The following is a 22,730-nucleotide window of genomic DNA, read 5'->3' as shown; positions in this document are numbered from 1 at the left end:
ATAAATGCCACAAACAACCAGAGACTCTGAATACATAAAAACGCTTACCATGTGGAAACAGTCAATATTTAAGTATCATGCCTTTTCTTGTCCATCCCACAAGAATATTACATTTGTAAATGGCTCCTGTCTGCTGATTGGGGGAGGAGGGGGGGAATTAACACCAAGCTCTTTAAGAAGACTGCTGGGCTAAGATAACTAACATCCTTATCCTGTTTCCAGCTAACTAGCAATAAATGTTTAGTTATAAATTTGCTTGTTTGGCTAGAATGGCATACATCGTTGTTTATTGATCCCCAGGGCATAGCATATGCCTCTTACATACCAGGCTATACCTTCCAGTTGTCCTGAATCAAGAGTAGCAGTCCTGTTTAGAACCTGTGTCCCCAAAAAGCTTATAGCAAATGTGTGTCACTAAATGCACTTTCACTGGGTAAAGCCATTGCAGGGAATTTTGACTTATAGTTCTTCCACAAGCATCTGTGCATGATTAGTCTTAGTTGCATGTGGTTGCAGAGCTGCCTGATTTTTTGCTAACTATTTTATTCAGCTGCTAAATGTCTGATATGTTCTTCATATTACTCTGCAACTGTGCAGTAGCCTGGGCGTCGCCACAGGGGTGGTTGCCCTGGACACAAAATTCTTAGGGGCACAAAAAAATAATAATAATAATAAATAAAGAAGAAGTAATAAGTAAAATAATATATAGTGTGCTCTCCACCTCATACAGAAAATTGCATTAATCTGATAAATGGTATCCTACTGGTATGCCGGTAAAGGGTGCCTAGATAGCCTCACTCCTCCTTCTCTACCCGCCTCATCTCCATGATGTGTGTGACACTGATAGTTGCATTGCATCATTTTAAAAATACACCTCACACCTTAAGTAATGTGTATAGACTATACACCTTACTTTAGGCATGATGAGGAGGAGTGAGGCTATCTAGGCGCCAGTTAAGGGCCTCGGGTAGTGCAAATGGTCCACGGGGTAGGGGGCGCAATACTTGCCTTGTGTCAGCCCTTTTCCACTTACCTTATTGGTCTGCCGACGCCGGGATCAGTCGGACTGCTGCTCCCACGCCGGGAGAGGCTCCACTCAGCCTCAGGGATGCCGGCCGCTATGCACCCGCCCCTTTTAATGATGTGGTGCATGTGTGCCGGCGTCAGGGAGTCAGGAGAATTCTATACAGCAGAGCTCAGCACACATGTACCTTTTGGGGGCATGGCTATGCTAACCACGCCCCCAATCATATAAAAGTCCAGTCTGCCCTAAACACAGTGCCCCGTTGTGGTTTCTAGTGTGCCTTGTGTCACTAGTGTCCCTTTAGTGCGTTCTTGTAACCCTTTTGTGATAGTTCTTTGGTTTTGACCTGGCTTGCTCTTGACTATTCTGATTTCTGGTTTCCCTGGCTCAGCTTCGTTCCTCGTTATTGTGTATTTCTGGCTTCCCTTGACCTTGGCTTGTTTCTGACGTTTCTTGTAGTTATCTATTTTATCCGGCCATGCTAAGGACTGGCTTAGGGACTTTCTTTCTGTCTCTATTTCTACTTTTGGTTTTCACTCTGCGTGTTGGGTTAAGTATTACACCTTGCCCCCAGTACTGGCAACCCATTGTACACCACTGCTCTGCACCACAAATTATTTATTTATTCATGAATATTTTACCAGTAGGGATACATTGAGAGTTCTCTCATTTTCAAGTTTCAGTTACCTTTAGTTCAAACTCAATATTATCATAGTTCCTCTTTTGTACTGCATGTCTTAAAATCAGGGTAAGTTAGATGTTCCCTAACTAGGATACACTGTACCTAAAGGCCAAATTCAAGGCAAATGAAGACAATGATTTCTCATTGAAGAGTGAAACTGCTACGTTAAACCAGACATACTTCTTTATTCTCTTTTCTTAATCCAGCATGATACCTAAGACCCCCCTGAGAGTATCATTGGGTTGTTATTTTTTTCTTTCAGCTCCCAAGTTAAAAACAGTGAACAGGGGAGGCAAGCCTCTTTCATATAAAGCCCAAATAAATAGGCATCAATGACGGAGTCCAAACCTACCCAGTACCTAATGGAGACTCCAGGGGTCTCCAGGGGCCTAACCCCAAATAGTATAAACAAACAAGAAAAAAAAGCACACACTCAGAAATATACAGCTGTAGCAAACAGATGCACAGAACTGAGTATGACTGGAAAGATTAAAGTAGTCTCACATGAGATGAAAAATACTGAATAATGCTGGATATTATGATAAAAAATAGATAGAGAATATCTATCTAAAAATAACAACCAAATCTATACATATAGTACAAAGACAGTCCAAACAAAGCTTTAATAAATCAGGCTAGTTTATTAAAACTATTGGATTAATTTATTTATTGACCTGCTCGTGCAAAAAAAATGTACGTGGGCAAGACCATCCGTATCTTTAAATATAGAATCCGTGAGCATGTTACATCAGTCAACCCAAGGAGATTGGTCGACACTACTATTTGGAAACACCTTAAACTCCATCATGGCGGCTCCGCAGAAAACATAAGTTTCTGCGGAATTGAAAAAGTCACACTTGGCCCAAGGGGAGGTGACCTGGATAAAAAATTGTTACAGAGGGAAAGCCTCTGGATTTATAGGTTAAAAACCCTTTCCCCAATGGGTCTGAATGAGGGTTTCTCGTTCACTCCATTTATCTCACAACAATGAACTAAAATCTGTTCTGGATTCCATACTTCTGCTATATTTATAACATATACCGTATATACTCGAGTATAAGCCGAGATTTTCAGCACATTTTTTGTGCTGAAAAACCCCAACTCGGCTTATACTCGAGTCAATTGTCTGTATTATGGCAATTTACATTGCCATAATACAGACAGGGGGATGGCAGCGAGCGCTTACCTCTCTTGCAGCTCCAGTCAGCTCCCTTCTCCTCCGCGGAGGTCCGTTCAGCACCTCTGTCAGCTCACAGTGTAAGTCTCTCGAGAGCCGCGGGGTCATAGTGCGGCTCTCACGAGACTTACAGTGTGAGTTGGCCGAAGTGCTGAACGGACCGGCGTGGAGGAGAAGGGAGCTGACAGGAGCTGCAGGAGAGGTAAATAAGCTCTCTGCCAGCCCCCCTCCCCCTCACTGAACTGCCAATGCCACTGGACCACCAGGGAGTGAGAGCCCCCTCCCTGCCATGTATCAAGCAGGGAGGGGGGACAAAAAAAATAAATAAAATAAAATATTAAAAATAATAAAAAAAAAAAATAATATAAAAAAAAAAAATTACAATTATAATAATTAAAATGCCCACCCCCCACCAAGGCTCTGCATCACACTCTGCATCACACTCTGCATCACACTCTGCATCACACACACACTGCACTCATACACACACTGCATTCATACACACACTGCACTCATACACACACTGCACTCATATACACACTGCACTCATATACACGCACACATTGCACTCATATACACGCACACACTGCACTCCAACACACACGCACTGCACTCCAACACACACGCACTGCACTCCAACACACACGTACTGCACTCCAACACACACGCACTCACACACACTGCACACACACACTGCACTCATACACACACACTGCATTCATTATATACACACACTGTAAATAAATATTCAATTAACACAATTTTTTTAGGATCTAATTTTATTTAGAAATTTACCAATAGCTGCTGCATTTCCCACCCTAGTCTTATACTCGAGTCAATATGTTTTCCCAGTTTTTTGGGGTAAAATTAGGGGCCTCGGCTTATATTCGGGTCGGCTTATACTCGAGTATATACGGTAAGTAGTTCTACATATCTTTTTGATTTTTATTAATTGTTTATTTTTGCTGTTTATTATTGTTTCCCTTGTGAATCTGCTCATAACGTAGTCCACTTGCTATGTCTACCTATCTGCCATTTGTGCCTTAGTTGATATATATGCTTCCCACTCAATGTTCACCTGTTTTATTTAAATGCGGATACTCCTATTCCTATGATGTATATGAATACTCTTTCTATATTGTCATCATGGGGTGAGTATGTGTATATAACTCTCTTTATTCCACTTAGGCTTAAATAATTTTAAATAAGCAGGACTGATAATGTCATAGACACACATGAAGATAATATTTTTAGGTGCTCCATTAATGTCTTTAGTCGTCTATTTTTTCTATATTGAGGATCTATTTATGTCAGTCAAATGCATAAATAATAATATCGACTTTTATACTAATATAGGATCAGTATATCCTGTGAATGAGACTGTATTAATTGAAAAGGAAAAAGAATTATGACACCATTTATAGAGCTTATATGGGGACTTCTATGTATCTAAACACTATTCTGCAACAATACTTGTATATGGTTTATCCAATTTCTTCTTTGTTGCAAATATGCATCTTATTATTGAATCATATATGTTGTCTGAACACATTATCTATATAGATATATATGGCAACATCTGGATTCTATTACCATCAGTATGCCTGTTACTGACATACTCTATAGCTGGGAATATATGTGAGAATGCAATCACTTAAGATGTATCATAATTCGTTGGTGAACATTTGGATAGATAATATCAATATTTTTGATGGAGAAATATGGGAGTAGCCTATTGCTCGTCCCACTCTGACGTTTTAAAAAAAGGGGGAGGAGTCCTGATAGGTGGTTTCGGCGCGGGAATTACGGCCGTGCCCCCCTGGTCAGGGTAAGGCACGTATTGGCTGATCCACCTATAACATTTGGTATATAAAGGACTACCTGAGCAGTCTATCTTTTGCCTCTGACGAAGGTGCACTAAGAAGCACTGAAACGCGCGTCAGGCGTCTATTTGTCTCTTTTAGACTCACTTTTTTTGCTCACATTATGTCACTATAATTATTTCACTTACTATGTGTTTTATGTCTAATAGATAGATTTCTTTTCTCTACCACTCAGAGGCTAATATACGTAACTGGATATGATACTGAGTATACTTACTTACTGGATATATTGTGGTCTTTAGGCAGCATTCATTCTAACAGCTGTGCCCACATGTATGTATTGTTTCCTTCTATCTGCTCTGTATACTATCCTCTTCATAGATATGCCGTGGGCATTCTAAGCTCCACGATATCTATTATTCGTTTTTCATCTTTTTTACCTCTGTATATGAGTATTCTTTATACATATTTCACCACATTCCTCTATTTAATTTTTTTTTGTTTATATGGACATTTTGAGATTACTATATTTGTCCATATATTCACTAGGAATATTGCTGGTGATATATATGTGTTTGACTCTTTGATATATATTTTTTTGTTTTTGTGGTAGAGTTAGATTGTATACATATCTGTCACTTGCCCCTTTTACCTTTCTATACTGGGTATACCTACTGTATATATCTATGACAGTATCTAGCCGGATTTATTAAAGCTTTGTTTGGACTGTCTTTGTACTATATGTATAGATTTGGTTGTTATTTTTAAATAGGGGCTCTAGATATTCTCTATCTATTTTTTATCATAATATCCAGCATTATTCAGTATTTTTCATCTCATGTGAGACTACTTTAATCTTTCCAGTCATACTCAGCTCCCAAGTTACACTTTATTCATTGCTCTTCATTCGGCATTTGGACAGCAGTTTTCAATGCCTCGTTTTCTATTTCCTGTGGGTATATGCTGTTCAGCCTAATGAGCTACAGCCCAAAGCTCACTGCTAATAGCGTCTTGTCTCGCTGTTCTTGAAAGAGAAGTCAGAGATATGCTTCCTGGTAATATACCTGCAGATTGACTGACAAACATTTTCTTAAAAATCATCCTTATAATCAAGGATCAAATTCTTGTAAATATAATGTGGGAACTCAAACAAGATTTCCACCAACCCAGGATGGATTCAATTCCCTGTTTGTTTTGCATAGCGCATGCAAATTTAATGACATGCTTGCACTGCATTCACTGGTGTCTTATCTTTGGTGTCCCCTTAAGTGGGATACCAAAGAACAAAAGTGGACAGGGCTGGCATGTGTGTAGAAGGGGCTGTTGTGAGGACGTGTGTGTAGACGGGGCTGTTTGTTGTGTAGCTAGGGGCTCTAGTGTATGTGCACGTGCAGTTGTATAAGGGCTGTAGAGTATGTGCATGTGTGTCTAAGGGCTGCAGTGTGTGAGTGAGTGTATACGTCTTCGGATTGAATTGTGTGTGAGTATCAAGTAGCTGTAGCTTGTATGTACGTAGAAGTTGTAGTGTCTGTGTATAGGGGTGATGTATGTATGTGTATAGTGGTGAGATGTACTAGGTCTGTGAGTGGGGGTGTACTGTGTGTTCGTGTACTGTACGTGGGGTGTATTGTGTGTATGAGGACGGTACTGTGTGTGTGAGTAGGAGGAGCTTTAGTATTTTTATTTTAATAGTTTTTTAAAAATGATTCTCCCTTCCCTGTTTTTACCATGCAGGGAGGGGGCATTCAGATTCCTGGTGATCCACTGTGGGCAGGCCTTTAGATGAGAAGTATCTTTATTGGAGCTCTGGGAGATGGAGGTGCAGGCATAGGCTTCCCACAGTTGCAACATTTGGGGAAAAAATCCTGGGTCACTTAGATTCCAGGGACAATTTTCCCAGGAACTCACATATATTCATACCTAAAAAAAACTTTTTTAAGGAATGTATGCACTCCTTGACACACACACGCACACACTCACAGTCACAGAAACAAATATGAACACACAGTCTAACCCATAAAGACACATACAGTGACACATACACATACTTATTAACCTATACAGACTGTCCTATAGATGGAAACATACATACACACGCTGACCTAAACACTGACCCATACACACACACAGAACTATACAGTGTGCGCACTAACTACCAGGTGACTGGATGCCTCACTCTCCCCATGCTCTGTGCAGAACTGAGCCTCCTCCTCCTCTCAGCCTTCTTTGCCTCTATGCTGCTGTTTGACCCAGGAGGAAATGAAGAACAATCACGTATGGGGGAATAGTTTCATTTCCCCACCAGCTTCTAAGGTACAGAGAGCTCTGCCTGTTTTTCCTCAGCTGGAACCCCATTCATGCAGGGGAAAAAAATGCAGTATCTCAGTTCCTGCTGGGCAAAAAGTACAGTAACGGCGTTCCTACATGTTGCTGCAGGACTTAAGCTCTGCTTATAATTTACAGATCTGTGTTATTCTACGTCAGAAACAAGGGGTAACCCACATCTTCAAATTATTGCAAGATATATCTTTAAAATTAATCCGAAGCAGGTACTGCATTTTCTTTCCTCCAAGAAGATTTAGTTGAATATATTTTGTACTCTAAATGTCAAAGTATTATCAGCGATATTTCAAGCACCATAAACACGGTACCTTATGGCTTTGTTAGGCTATGGAAGACGGTCTTCCAGGTTTATTTCAAGTCCTTGAAATCAGAAATGTTTTTCTTTGAGTACATTTGGTGACAGTGAAAAGGTTGACAGTAACTTGGCGGTGCTGAAAGAGCTATGCCTATTTGGCATTACCCCAGTGCTAACTGCTTGTTATTGTAAATATTTCAGACTGATAATGAGGAAGAGAGATGCATCAATATGACACATTTAGAAGAGGGCTGAAGGGTGAAAGTGAATCCTTTTTGTGAAATTGATTGAAAACTGTTTTAAAAACGCATAGCATGCTGGCATCATAACTATTACAATAAGCTGTAGTGGTTACAGTACTTGAAGTCTTACGTTTATTTTATATTGTAAATTTCTAAATAATTGTCAAAAATCAACCCCAAACCACTTGCATTTGCTGTTTTCTTTCAGACTAAACTAAAAAGTACAAATATAAATCTTGCATATATGGTCATATGGTTTGATAATGCCAACTTGTGAGCATTCTTATTTAACCCACAACCATCTTGTACATTTTCTTATTTTCTTGTTAGTTTGCCTATGATTGTTGCTTTTCACTAATTAAAGGAGCACTATAGGGTCAGGAACACAAACATGTATTCCTGACCCTATAGGGTTAAAACCATCATTTAGCCACCCTGGTCCCCTCATGCCTCCCTAAATATAGTAAATTCTTACTTGTATTCAAGTCTACAGCTGCTTACTTTGTCCCTGTTTCCTTTAGACATGCCCACTGCTTTCTGACATCATCAGAAGTGGTGGCCTGATCCAATCACAGTTCTTCTCCATAGGATTGGCTGAGACTGACAAAGATGCAGATCAGGGGCAGAGCCAGCACAATTCAAACACAGCCCTGGCCAATCAGCATCTCCTCATAGAGATTGATTGAATTAATGCATCTCTATGAGGAAAGTTCAGTGTCTGCATGCAGAGGGAGGAGACACTGAATGTTTGGATGCATTTTAGGCAGTCATGACCCAGGAAGGATCTCTAACTGCCATCTGAGGAGTGGCCAGTGAAGTTATCACTAGGCTGTAATGTAAACACTGCATTTTCTCTGAAAAGACAGTGTTTACAGCAAAATGCCTGAAAAGCCTGAAGGTAATGATTCTACTCACCAGAACAAATTCGATAAGCTGTAGTTATTCTGGTGACTATAGTGTCCCTTTAAATCCCACTTTTTACTCCTCTAAAGGTTTGTAATTGTTGAGCTCCTTATGAACTCATTAGATTATTTAATTCTGATTTATCAGAACAAGCTGTACCTCATATTTTGAGCAATTGTTTTACATTTTTGTTTTTCCATTTACTTGTTCATGTTTGTGCTTTTGACCTTATTTTTCCTCATATATCTTTGTATATTTTTCTTTACAGAGATACTACAGTGCAGAGTCTTACATTACAGCCATCCGTGAAGGAGGGAATTATAATTTATGAAGACTCTCCGCTGGTATGTTTTACAAGCTCAAATCTGAACATATTTCTGGGGAACCAACATAAGTTCACAACATTACTGGGGTTGTTACACCAAGTGATCACAAATGCTGTAAATAGTGTTCAGCAGTGCAATGAAATACCCAACTTAAAACTGGTAACGAACTGCAGCTCCAGTTATATTAAGAATAAAGAGATCTTTGAACAGATATCCCCTTCTTTAAATAGATGATACATAATATGAATATGGTGTTAGATATGCTAATCAAAGTGTTTTGTTTATAGGTGAAAGCTGTTAAAAAGGGACACATCTTGGTTATTGATGAGGCGGACAAGGCTCCCACAAATGTCACCTGCATTTTAAAAACCCTGGTGGAGAGTGGGGAAATGATTTTATCCGATGGCAGGCGTATAATAGCCAGTAAGTAACAAATGGGAATAAGGTATTGGTAGGTTGATGAAATTATGAAACCAAATGCATATTCGTTAGGACAGGGGTAGGCAACCTTTGGCACTCCCGATGTTCTGAATTACATATTCCATAAAGCATCACAGCCATAATGCTGGAAAAGTATCAGGGGAGATGTAGTACACAATATCTGGAGTGCCAAAGGATGCTTACCATTAGTTTAGGATTAAGAGCCTGTGTCAAGATTAATAGAAATAATTATTGCTAGTGTCTTCACCTAAATTATGTACAAACAGTATACAAACTTGTATTTGTCTTTTGCCCTACTTTAGCTTAGACATGTGAGTGTTTTGTCTTAAATTAAGGAAGGAGAAAATACGGTTTTGATGACTTCATATCATTTAAGTTGGTTCTGTTTTACAAATCAGTTCACATCACATTAAGCTTGTTTATGCACATAATAGGTTTTGATAGTTCTACGTAGCATATAGACTTGATGAAGCAAAATTTAAAGTCATGTATGCCCGTAAACCTATTTATAAACAAATAGTGAACAAAGTGCCCTGCATTAACACTTGCCAGATTGCTTTACTAGGACATAGGAAGTGTCTATGGCTCCTCAAGCAATTTTACCTAAGTTACATTCTGTTAAAAGCTTTTGCAAAAACACGCACGTTTCATTAAAGGCCAGTTTGTAGCCTAAAATAAAATATAAATCCATTTAATCGAAGTGTCTGCGTAGATATCATTGAGAACATCTATATGCAAAATGCTTTGCATGCAAAGAAAACTGTGCTTATAATTCCACTTTAGTAATTACATTTTAATGTAATAGTTGTTCAAAGGAGATGTGAATAAAATATTTGGGAATAGAGGGAAGAAATGGCTTATCTAAGCTACATTTGTATAAAATGAAAATATTTTTTCTTCTATTTTTTCCCAAAATATTATTACTGTGTCTTAATGGTTTAACCCTTCTTAAATGGTTATTCCGCACATTTTTAATATTTTTACTGGAAATGTAGTCAATGTGGCTAAAGAGAAAGGTCAATTTGCAGTGATTAAGAAATAAAGTGTAATTTAGCTTATTTCCTCACATTTTATGATTCTTTAAAAGCAATTCCATTACAATATATTGTAATTGCTTTGCTCCTTAACTTGCAGCAGTAGCACTATCACTGCCCCATAGGTAATCGGCTAAAAGTGCAAATTTATGCTAACCCAGTTTTACTAGCTCTGCACTTATTCTGAAAGTAATTATGCCTGATCTATGTTTTGACTGACCTTTCTTGTAAACATTAGATAGCTATCTTGTGCAGAAAGAATGCTAATATTCCCAAAGCTTTGTGTGTTGTCTTACACACTAGAGGAAAGGTTTGCATAAATGTATGTAAATTACAACCATTAAGGTTATTGCCGTCTGATGAAAACATTAAGTTTACTTTTACTTAATGTAATTGCTGATTTCCTTAAAAAAACACACACATCAAAGTAAATTGGACTTATTCCAGTAAAGTCATTAAGTGATCATTAGTTTCTACAGGCTTATTTTCAGTGGTATATATCAAGCAATCACTAGCTATCACAGGAAGCCCCAGTTTAACCTTGATAAACCATGTCTGTCTGCTCACAATTTAGTTGAACTTTCATCTAGACTTCACTTCATAATGATGTGTTGGGAAATTCTACAAACGTAATCAATTCATTGTGACTATTTTGACATGCAAGGTTTAAAAATGTAGGTTTATCCTGTGCAACATACAAACCCTCTAACCAGTGGTTCCCAAATGTTTTAGGTTGAAGGCACCCTTAATATTTCAATATTTTTCCAAGGCGCCCCATGTTAAAACAATTTCCTAGGTTGTATATATGTACAGCGCAGAGGCAAATACTTGGCCCCTGTTCGGCAGAAATGCTTGCCGTTCAGGCACAGATCAAGAACCTAAACTTGGGAGGGGCACTGTTAGATTATTTAAAGAAACAATCCAGGCACAATAACCACTACAGCACGTTGTAGTGGTTATGGTGACAGTAGTGCTCTCTCAGAGTAAGTAGTCCAACTGTTTAAGAACAGTTTGACAACTTACCTGGGATCTGCCAGGATAGGGGCTGTAGTAGGGAACAGGGGCACTAGTGTGTCTGAGGGATGCAATGTGTGTATGTATGTGTGAGTGGGGGAGTGTGTATGTGAGTGGTGGAGTGTGTGTACGCATGTGGGGGTGCAGTGAGTGTACGAGGGTGCGTTGTATTTGTGAAGGATGTAGTGTGTGTGTGTGTGTGTGTGTGTGTGTGAAGGATGCAGTGTGTGTGTATGTGGGGCAGTTTGTGCGTGAAGAATACAGTGTGTATGTGGGGGCAGGTTGTTTGTGGGGTACAGTGTGCGTTAGGGGTACAGTTTGTGTGTATGGAGTGGCAGTGTGTGTGTATGGGGGCAGTATATGTGTGTGTGTGTAGGGTGGGTAATGTGTGTATGGGGGTAATTGGGTGTATAGGGGAAGTTATTGTTGGTCTGTGGGGGTAGAAGGCAGATAAATATATACTTTTTTTTTTTTTAAATAAAAAAATTAAAATAAAAAAGTATCTTTGCCTGGAAGGGGGGACAGTACAAGGCAATCCCTGGTGGTCCGGTGGAGAAGCACAGGTGGTCCAAGTGGTGAGAGTGAATTCTAGCAGCCTCAGGAGCTGCTAGAGTTCATTCTTGCGAGATTCGGAGCATTGCTGTGATCTGATCTCCCTTCCGGTCCTGCAGAGCTGGCAGTGGAGAGGGAGGCACAGTTCCCGGTGCTATCATCATAGCACCGGAAAAATATCTTGCGGCGCCTCTGTGTGCACATCCAGTGCCGCGGCACACAGTTTGGGAATTGCTGCTCTAACCTCATCTATAAAGCCCTTATGAAATGCTTAAAGTAAACCTAGGTTTATATAATATATGTAATATATTACATGAATACTTTCCAAAAATGTGTTATATTTCATCTGTTGTAATGGACATTCATTTGTTTTTCAAGACTACTCATCTCCTTTCCAACCATTCCAGAGCCGCCATTTGCCCGCCTTCATGGGCGTGAATATTCCTCTCTGCACTGTCTCTTTTTGGGAAAGCCTTGGGTGGCTTTCCCAAAGCCTGACACAACCTTCTGATGTGCTGGCAATGAAACCAGCACAGACTGATGTCCAACGTAACTCTGTATGATGTCCGCAAGGAGCACTGGGGGAAGGACTGGGAGGGCTTGCAGGGTTGGGGTGGATTTATAGTAATGATTATTATATTAGCAAGTGTGACATACGGAACCTCGTCACGGGCTCATGGAGGAGCATGCTAGCCGGCCTTCTGCCACAGGATTATGGGCCATGCAAAATACATTAAAAAAAGACTTGGTTTGTGCAATTTGGCTTATATTGTTTGGGAACCGAACAGCCGCACGAACCAACTGGGTGCTTGTTAAGCCCGATTGATACTTTGTTGCAATTTCCACCGCAGTGTTCTAAATGTTCGTCTGGGTGGCCGCATTTCGTGTGAACAACCACGAACTGGCGCCAACTTGTTCCTGCAAACACAGGCAGCGGTGTTTGGGCATAAAGCTTGTTGAACTAAAATCGTACACAGAAACTCCCGACGACCGCTGGACTTCCATCATCGCCTGCGTTCGGTTGTACCCCACTTAGAAAGGCACTGTAGTGTGGAAACGTTCTCACGAACAAGGGGAACAGGCTACACAAGTAACTTGAGGATTCCATTCTGTGTTTTATCTACTTTTGTGCTCCCGAAAGAGACCGACCGTTAGCCCTGATTTTCTTGGAACTGTTTTGGGCATATGACCATGTGCACGGTCGGTCAAAAATGTGACTTCCATGAAAATCCCGAACCCCCTGAACCGATCTGGGTGATTTTTGGATATGTTGGTCACCCAGTTCAGGGCTATCAGGAAATGTGACATGTGGGGTTTTCAGGTGTTTTGGGGGTATTTTTTTTTCTTTTCTTATATTGTATGTTTTTGTACCTGAGAGATAATTTAATTATGTGTTTGTGTGCTCAGGTAATTATCTTTCAGGCACAGGGGAGGAGTGTGTGGAATGTTTGCTTGTAACTAGTTCCCTCTCAGGTCCAGAGGGGAATGCCCCTGGAATATGTTTAAGGAAACCCCTTTCATGGAGAGTTACATAAAAGGCTGTGTGTGGCTCCCATTAAACACATTTGTTTTACCCCTTCATGAAGTTTAGGCTCATGTTTAAGGGATTGGAGAGCTCTAATCACTACTCTGCTAGAAACAGGAGAGTTTTTAATCACTGCAGCCCTTGGGACTTGGGAGACTTACAGTGGATATACTCTGCTGGAGTATAGGGAATCCGTTACAGCAAGGTCTGTACACGTGTTATTCATAGAATGTAAGAGCCATATGCAAGTAAGACTTGAAATCAAAGTGGAACACAGAGCAAGACCCGCAGGTCTGTATTATCACCAATTATGAACAGTAACATATTTAGGGTCATAGGTGTAGAGTAAATGGTCCAGATACAAGCGAGAATATGTTGGACCAGTTCTATCCACTGAAGCGCTGCAAAGAAGGCCTTCTTTGTGTCTGCTGAGAGCAGGTTGCCTTTTGATGCCAGTCTAGCCTGGTGCATGAGGTAAAGTGTCCGGATTGTGTTATCTCTTGCATCCTGTTCTGGAATTAAGCCCATCTGATCTCTCAGCACTAAGTCAGGAAGATAAGGTGGTAATCATTGTGAGAACACCTACGTGAACAACTTTAGGTCACAATTTAGAAGCAATATTGGGTGCATCATTCACACATTATTCCACGTCTTTGCCCTTTTTAGAGATGAGGGAAATGTTTGTGACATTTTGTAAGCCTCTCTATCTCTTGTACTAGATGAGTGTATTGGGCTGTTCTGGCCTTTTTTGGTGCTCTTTCTTTGGCAATAAAATGCACCCTTATGACGCACTTTTATTCTCCTGAAAATATTGGTTTAGTTGTGATCGGGTGTCCTGGATGATGAGGTCATCACAAAGAAGGGATGTGTTAAGCCTCCAGTGTTGATACATGTAGCAGAAAACTGGTGTTACTAATGTCAAAATGAAGGATGCATGGTCAGACCACATTAATGTGCCCATGGTGGCTTGCTTTAGATAAGTGAGGAAATAGTGAGGGGGGATAGTCCAGCCAGAAGTGCACTTCTCACTCTCTGTAATATGGGTTTTCAGACTGAGGAAGTGCCCATTGAGGTGTCCATGATGGGGTGAAGGGATACATGAAATCACCAACTAGGATAACAATATCTCTGAGAAATTAGCTAAGGATTTCAGTACGGTACTGAGAAACTTATCTTGATGGCGATTGAGGAGGTATAGCTTAGTGAACTTGTATGGTTTTTCTAAGATCATGTCTTTAACCATGAAATATCTGCCTCCGTGATCCACCAGAGTTTCCGATCACACAAATGGAAGTTATTTATGAGATAGAATAGTGGTACATTTTCATTTTCCTGTAGGGTTGTTACTGAAATATAAATTGGTGTAGAATTGCTTGGCTATTTTAGGGGCCCGTCCCTCCTGGAAGCGAGTTTCCTGTTGGTAAACTATGTGGGCCGTTTAGCGTTGGAATTGTCGGAGAGTACGAGATCTTTTTTCCTAGATGTTAAGACCTTTGGCGTCAAGAGAGGAAAATAGTAATAACAGTACATTGAAATGGCCGCTGTGATGGCATAATGAGATTTGAGTTGCCTGGTAAATGACAGGGGGCTACAAAACCATTCAAAACAACTTCAGCTAAGCCCAACAATGACAGAATACCATAGCAATGAGTGCCTGAAACAAGGGTAGCATGAACCAGAATGCTTGAACAAAAATCAAGAAGCAAATAGCAAAATAATAGAAACTAAGTATGTACAAACAAGACTACTCCAGTCCCTGCACCAGGCGAGGTTAAAAGGCAGTTTTCTGAAAATTAGGCACCCGAACTGCTGGTCAACAGCAAAAGAACATAGACTTCTACTGAGAGTGCTCCATCTAAATGTGAATAAGTATCAGGGCACAAGAAGTTCTGAAGGATATCTTCCTTAAGTGAGAAGTGGGCGAGGCTGAGGCAGCAAATGACATCCCTCGGGAAGCTACCAGGGACCCTTTGGGCTGCAGTGCTCTATAGGCTTGGATAAATTTGATTGGGGTAGACCTCTCTTGTCCCAGCAGCTTGATAAATATATCAGTGAGTATGGCGCAAAGCTACAAGCTGGATTCTTCCTGCTACCCAGGAGCCGAGGTCTCTGAGCAGTGGTAGGCCTCTACAGTCGCGGCCTGTAATGTGAGGTCTGCCAGCGTGTGTAGATACTGCTGGCAGACCTACGCCCCCAAAACATAAATTGGTGTTGAAAATGTCACAAATCAGCTTCGTAATGATGTTGATGAGCATACAGAGTGTCATAAAAGTAGACGGAGCTGAATTATTCAGCATCGGTATCACCAAACACATGGAGGATATTGCAATCCTCGTCCTGCGCCTGACATGGCCGACCCGGTGAAGGCGCAAGATACTGTGACACCTTCAACAATATTGCCTCAACCCCGTGTACTACAGTCCTAATCACCTTACTCTACACTGCCAACCACTCACTACTCTAGAGCCATAACTCCCCCACTATACAGTGCCTATAATGTATATTATATTTATTTTCCAAATATCTTTGGTGAATTGAATCTGTTTTCATTTATTTATTTATTTGTGATGTATACTTAGTGAATACTGTTAGGCAGGGGAATAATACGCTTGATGTGCTGTTCATGTCTGGATGTTATAATAAGTGTACATAAGCAGTTTGTTTAGTCTCTCTAAGATCGTTTTGTCTCTTATATCTATGGTGGGTACTGAATGCATCCACTTTCCTAATCCACCCCAAGGATACAGTAGTCAGTCAGTCTTTATTGTATGGTGTGTAAGTTGTTAATATTGACATTTTTTGTGGTGCTTGTGGAGCAAATGTGACTTACAGATGTGGTAAGCGAAAATATTGTTTCCTAAATCTACTGTCGTATTAATAAAGGTCTATGGGAATATTTTACCACTATTTTTAAATAATATATAATGATCTTAAAGGACACTATAGGTCTTTAGCTTAATGAAGCAATTTTGATGTATGGATCATGCCCCTGCAGTCTCACTGCTCACTGCTATGCTATTTAGTAGTGAAATCACTTTTCTTTCTGTTTATGCAGCCCAGGCCACACATCATGGCTGTGACTGACACAGGTGTTAACTTGCTTTAGAAATTGAACTTTAAAGGTAAACTATAAGCTATTAATACAAAATGGACAGGTATCGTGACAGCTGGATGTCCTCATGCATAGAGTCGCCTAACGACCTGGAAACTGGTAGACGGCCACTAGAGATGGCATTAATCCTGCAAGGTAATTATTGCAGTTTCTCAATAACTGCAATAATTACCATTGCAGGGTTTAACTGACAGGGACAGTGCACCAAGACCACTTCAATGAGCTGAAGTGGTCTGGGTGCCTATAGTGTCCCTTTAATCACACACAAGAGGCTCCTGCAGGGTTTAGCAAGCTATTAACATTACAGGAGATAAGAAATTGTAAATTCAACAGATTGTGCAATAAAGGAAGTATAAACATTAGATGACTCTTTAATGTGTTTAGAAAGACTGTGCATGTTACATGCATGGATGTGTGACTAGAGCAGCATAAACAAAGTGATTTAACTCGTAAATGGCAAAATCCTGAGCAGTGAGACTGCAGGGGCATGATCAATACACCAAAACTGCTTCATTAATCTGATATAGTTTTGGTGTCCCTTTAATGAAAAAGATTTTTGTTTTGCGAGCGTTAACAATATGCTTGGATAGCCACGACAGCTATAACAAGCCCAATAGTAACAGAGTATAACATGGCATATGTGGTGACAATTTTTAATGTTAAGAGTAGATTGCAGATTAAAACAACAGAGAGTTAAAGTGTGGCAAGAGTAGTTTCCGCTCTGACAGTAGGTAATCTGACAGTATCCGGAATGCCCGGTTTCGGCAGAGGGTGGCCGCCGTGTAACGGTCCTGCCGTGCGCGTGCAGGAAACCTGGATTGTGCATTATCATAGGTCTGTGTATGTGAAACTGGGGGTAAAGCCAAACTTGAATAAGTATGAAAAGAAAGGAAACCATGAAAAAACAATAGTCCTTGGTTCAGGTGGTCTTCATCCCTGATGCGCCCATGGAAGTTGGAACAAACAGGATGATGTTGGCTGGATCCCACGCAGTAGTGGTCGAAGGGGTTATGAGGCCCATACCCGCCAGGACAGTGTCCATCTCTGCGATGTCTGCCACTTTATATTCAGAGCCCTGGTGTTGTATGAGGAGCACCCCTTTGACTGCTAATGTTGCTGTTAGTGGTTGAAGGGACTCTCGCCATTGCAAGGTTGTGCGTGATAGATCAGAGAAAAATGTTAAGTTCATGTCTTCGAAGCGGTAGGTATTCTTCCCCTTGATGGCACCCATGAAAGCAGCTTTATCTTGCCCATTTTGAAATTTGACCAGGAGGTTGTTGCAGAGCTTGCGAGTTGTGGTGGCTTGGCAGGCGGAACATGCCGTCTAGCTGCATCCCTTTAGCTTGCTTGGGGGGTAGGAGGGCTGCAAAGAGCCTTCTCAGGAGATGGGGCAGCTCAGCTGGGGATACAGTGTCAGAGAGGCCCCGAATTTTATTGTGCTTCCACCTCCTTTTGTCCTCCATAGCTGCTAGTCGGTGGGTGAGTGTAGTGTGAGCTGAGGTAAGGTCCTTGACCGGCTTCTGGAGCTATCGCATCTGTGCTGCTTGTGTTTCAGTGGTTTGCTCTACTGCCGTGAGGTGATCGGTAAACCCTTTAACATCCTCACTTACCTGGGAGATCTCATTGGAAAGCGACTGGCGTAGGTCTGAGAGGAGAGAGTTAAGTATCTCCATGGTGACGGGAGAACTGCCGTCGGCTGTGTGGGCTCGGGAGGCCCTTTATAGCCCAGGTTCTCAGTGCAGTGAAGGGGAATGTTGTCCGCGTATTCCTCGAAGTTGGCCACCATGTTAGGCCCAGTCACGCCATGCGGCCTGTGGCGAAACCAACCTCGCCACTGGGCCCTGGAGAAGCCTGTTTGCCCGCCTCCTACCTGCTGACTATGGCCCCTGGGTTATTTGGGGCATATTGTATTTTATTGTGCGACTGCTGGCCCTTTAAGCACAGGGAATGGTATTTTATTGTACTGCTGCTGGCCCTTTAAGAACTGTCTGGGGACATATTGAGACTTTGGGTAACAATACCCTTTAAGACTATGGCCCCTGAAAACGTATGGACTTTTATTGGGTGTGTATGGCCCTTTAAGAACCGTCTGGGGACATCTCATAACTGTGGTGAACAATGCTCCTTTAAGACTATGTCCCCAGACATGTAAAATAACTTGTTCCTGGCTCTCTCCCACTTGGTTCAGTAAATAGGGCTTACTGAACCAAGTACCACACAGGCGGACCACCCAGAAGTTAAAGTATGCAGGCAATTTACCTCCCAGGCTGTGAGGTTACTGCAGGTTAATTGCCGAGAGCTGGGTGGCCGCCATTCGGCAGCCGAACACGTGGCGGCGGCCATCTTAGGTCATTCGAATGCGGTCAGCGGTGTATGCTAAAGATTCTGTGGAACTGAAATCGGCTACACATTTTGCCGAACACCGCTGACCCTTACCTTCTCCATCATTTCGTTTTTCAGCTCCAGAGACTAAGTCCCGTTCGAAATGGGACTTAGTCGTTTTTCGGCATGAAATTGACCGACCGCACAGCCCAAATCTATGGAACTGTTTTGGGCAGGAAAATGTGCTTGCGGTCGGTCATAAAGGGACCTCCAGCTAACTTTTGATCCACTGGAGGGATTTGGCTGATTTTTGGAAGGGTGTATGTTTAAAGTGTGCTGATTCTAAATATGCAGTTTTTAGGAAGATGTATGGATGTATGGATTTAAAGCTATAGCACATGTATAAAAACTGTAGTTTTCCTGGCTGTATATTAATGTTAACTGTTATCAGAGGGGAGGGGATGTGTGGGCTGAACCATGTATGTGATTGGTTATGTTATGCCTCCCCCTGGGTGTGGCCTGTATGTGTACAAGTGTAATAAAAGCCAGGCTGGATGAGCCAGTCCAGAGTTCCTGTTTTAACCCTCAAAGTGAAGTGTCGTCTCATTATTGGGGGAAGGATTGATTGCATGCTGTTCCAGTTGACTGCTAGGAGTGTAAGCCTATTCGTATGGTTCCTATTCAACGGTCTACAGCATTCATATGCTTGAGAAGATTCATATGCTGAATCGGTTCGGTGATTGTGGTGTCTGCCAGAGTGCTTGGAGTCCTCAGGAAGCGCTAGGAGCATCCATTAACGGAGGTACCCAGTCGGGGTGCCAGGCGATCCGTTACACGGCCTCTGCATCAAGTAGTCTATATCCGCGGTATACCGCGGCCGATCCAGGCGCGTTTTTTTCGTTTTCCTATCCATCGGTGTAGGGATGTTTGCTAGCTGTCAGCAATGTGGTAATTTGCCTTGTGATGCTGAATTTGGTCTGTTTGGAGCTGCGATCGTTGGAGAGCAGTAAGTGTGCGACTGATCATGCCGAGAGCTGGCTCCGCCCTCCAGAACCTGGTGTTCTAATTGTTTTCATCAGATGTTTTCATGCTTTACTTATACCAGGGCATGTCATACATTGTTCTATCTGGTGTTTGCGTAATCTTGCAATGCGTGTACCAAAGAGTAACAAGTGCCATGATATTAATGTAACAATATCCACATATTTAACAAGAATGGTATATTTAGCGTGTCACTAGTTTTGTTTTTACGTTCATACTATTCACCCAGCTGATACAACAACAAACATTATTGTTTCCTAGATCCTGCTCATGCACGTGGAAGTCCTAATGTGATCCCTATTCACCCTAATTTCAGAATGATTGTACTGGCAAACAGGCCAGGTTTCCCATTCCTGGGAAATGACTTCTTTGGAGCATTAGGTAAGTCTTTTAACACTTTTGACCTGCACTTTTGTATTCTTTTACATTTAAACAAGTTTTTGCCCCTCTGTGTATATTCACCATAGCACACCAAACTGCCAAAAGCAACTTGAGAGAACAGAAAATCACGTATTTTAGCCAACAATTTAACCTCTTTGATAGCTAACTTGAACAGAATATTTGAGTATTTAAAGAAACACTCTATTGATTTTATTTTTGTAATTGTTATAATTTTTAAACAGTTTAGTAAACATACTTCCAAAAAAAAACATGCATGTATGTTTTCATTGGTTATATGAAAAAAAAATCTATCTTGCATGTTTCAGAGTACAACACTGAGGTCTATCACAGGATCCTCAATAGACAGAGCTAATCTCCCACACAGCTGCTGGGATTGGACAAAAGTTAAAGGTGGAGCTCCACCTTTTGTTACCTTTTGTCAACCTCAGACTTTACCATAAGACAAAATAGTCCCCACTTTGCCTTATGATATATTTTGATTGCATCCGAATTCCAGTGATATTCCAACACAGTCTTGATCACTGTATCATAAAGCATATATCTTTATGAAATACTGAAAAGTGGCAGACATGCTCTAAAGCAGTGGTAGTCAACCTTTTTCTAACTACCGCCCACTAATGCATCTTTTTGGTTGAAAAAATGTCCTTACCGCCCACCACTTTTCGCGCAAGTGCGGAATATTTTTTTCGAAAGGAGGGTGTTTTAAAAAAAAATAAATGTACGTACATTTATCTTTTTATTTCCAATTAATGCATGTTTATAATGTTTTTAACTTTATAAAAAGTTTAATGAGAAAACAATAAAGTAAATTGAAATTACCTTTACTAGTGATTAATGAGATCCTTGAGGTTGATGCTGCAAGGCTAAATATTTGATATCTGGTTCGATTTTCTTAAGGAACAAACGAAGGTCTCCTCTTTCGGTGATATTCAGACGACTTCTCTGTTTGCGCATAATATGATTTCTCATCTGTGCGTCAGCTCCCCTCTTCTCCCTCCTCAATTCCCCTCCCCACCTTTTTTCCCCCTTTTTTTTAACCTTCCTTATAGCAATGCCCAGTAGGAAGGCTGAGCTAGGTATCCCACTATAACAGACTGGCACACATACATACATACATACATACAGACAGACTGGCACACATACATACATACATACATACAAAGACACATACACACATACAGACAGACACAAGAAACAGACACACATATATACAGACAGACACACACACGATACATACAAAGAAATACATACAGACACACACACAAAGACATACATACAAAGACACACACACACACAAGACATACATACAAAGACACACACACACACAAGGCATACATACAAAGACACACACACGACATACATATATACAGACATACACATAAGACACACATACAGACACAAACAAGACATACATACAAAGACAAGACACACATATATACAGACATACACACACACAAGACACATACATAAGACACACATACAGACACACAAGACATACATACAAAGACAAGACACACATGTATACAGACATACACACACAAGACACATACATAAGACACACATACAGACACACACAAGACAAGACACACATATATACAGACACACACACACACAAGACACATACATAAGACACACATACAGACACACACACACAAGACATACATACAAAGACAAGACACACATGTATACAGACATACACACACAAGACACATACATAAGACACACATACAGACACACACAAGACAAGACACACATATATACAGACATACACACACACACACAAGACACATACATAAGACACACATACAGACACACACAAGACATACATACAAAGACAAGACACATGTATACAGACATACACACACAAGACACATACATAAGACACACATACAGACACACACAAGACATACATACAAAGACACATACACAAACAAACAAACATTATATTTAAGTCACCCTCCTGTTTCCTACCTTTAAAGTGCAGGAGGGTGACTTTCCCTGGGGTCCAGTGGTGGCTCAGGTGGATGGGAGTCAGAGTTCCCACTCTGACTCCCTCCTCCTCCTTCCTCCCGCGCGGCTCTCAGTATGCTGGGAGGAGTGACTGGGGAATCACTTCCTCCCAGCAGAGATGTCATCACAGGGGGCCCGGTCGCGCTGTTAAAGCGCCCAGCGTTGACCGGGCCCCCTCACAATCCACATCCATCGGGTGGCCCTGACAGCATGGGCCACCCGATGGACCCCTCCATATGCGGCCCCAGCGGTTTGCCGCCGGGGCCGCAAGTGGTGATGGCGGTACCCTGTCACAGCGGTACCGCCAGCTCGCGCCCGCCTGCCCAATTTGTAAAAAAAAATTGAAAATCCCTACCGCCCACCTGGAATCCTGAAACGCCCACTAGTGGGCGGTAGGGACCAGGTTGACGACCCATGCTCTAAAGTATATTAAACATTTATATATAACAATATAGATACATA

The 22,730-nt window shown here is 41.3% G+C and overlaps 1 protein-coding gene across 1 annotated transcript in view; it reads left to right on the top strand.

Annotated features, from left to right (window-relative positions):
• Window positions 1–22,730, top strand: part of VWA8 (von Willebrand factor A domain containing 8) — a 376,054-nt gene that overhangs the window by 137,786 nt on the left and 215,538 nt on the right. Inside the window, exons 23-25 of the mRNA XM_063425968.1 lie at window positions 8,758–8,833; window positions 9,103–9,238; window positions 20,118–20,237. Of these exons, the coding sequence (XP_063282038.1) occupies window positions 8,758–8,833; window positions 9,103–9,238; window positions 20,118–20,237 (332 nt within the window). The remainder of the gene's footprint in view (window positions 1–8,757; window positions 8,834–9,102; window positions 9,239–20,117; window positions 20,238–22,730) is intronic.

This window comes from Pelobates fuscus, chromosome 1, assembly GCF_036172605.1.
Source record: "Pelobates fuscus isolate aPelFus1 chromosome 1, aPelFus1.pri, whole genome shotgun sequence".
Lineage (NCBI taxonomy): Eukaryota > Metazoa > Chordata > Amphibia > Anura > Pelobatidae > Pelobates > Pelobates fuscus.
This window is presented reverse-complemented; position numbering and strand designations above follow the sequence as displayed.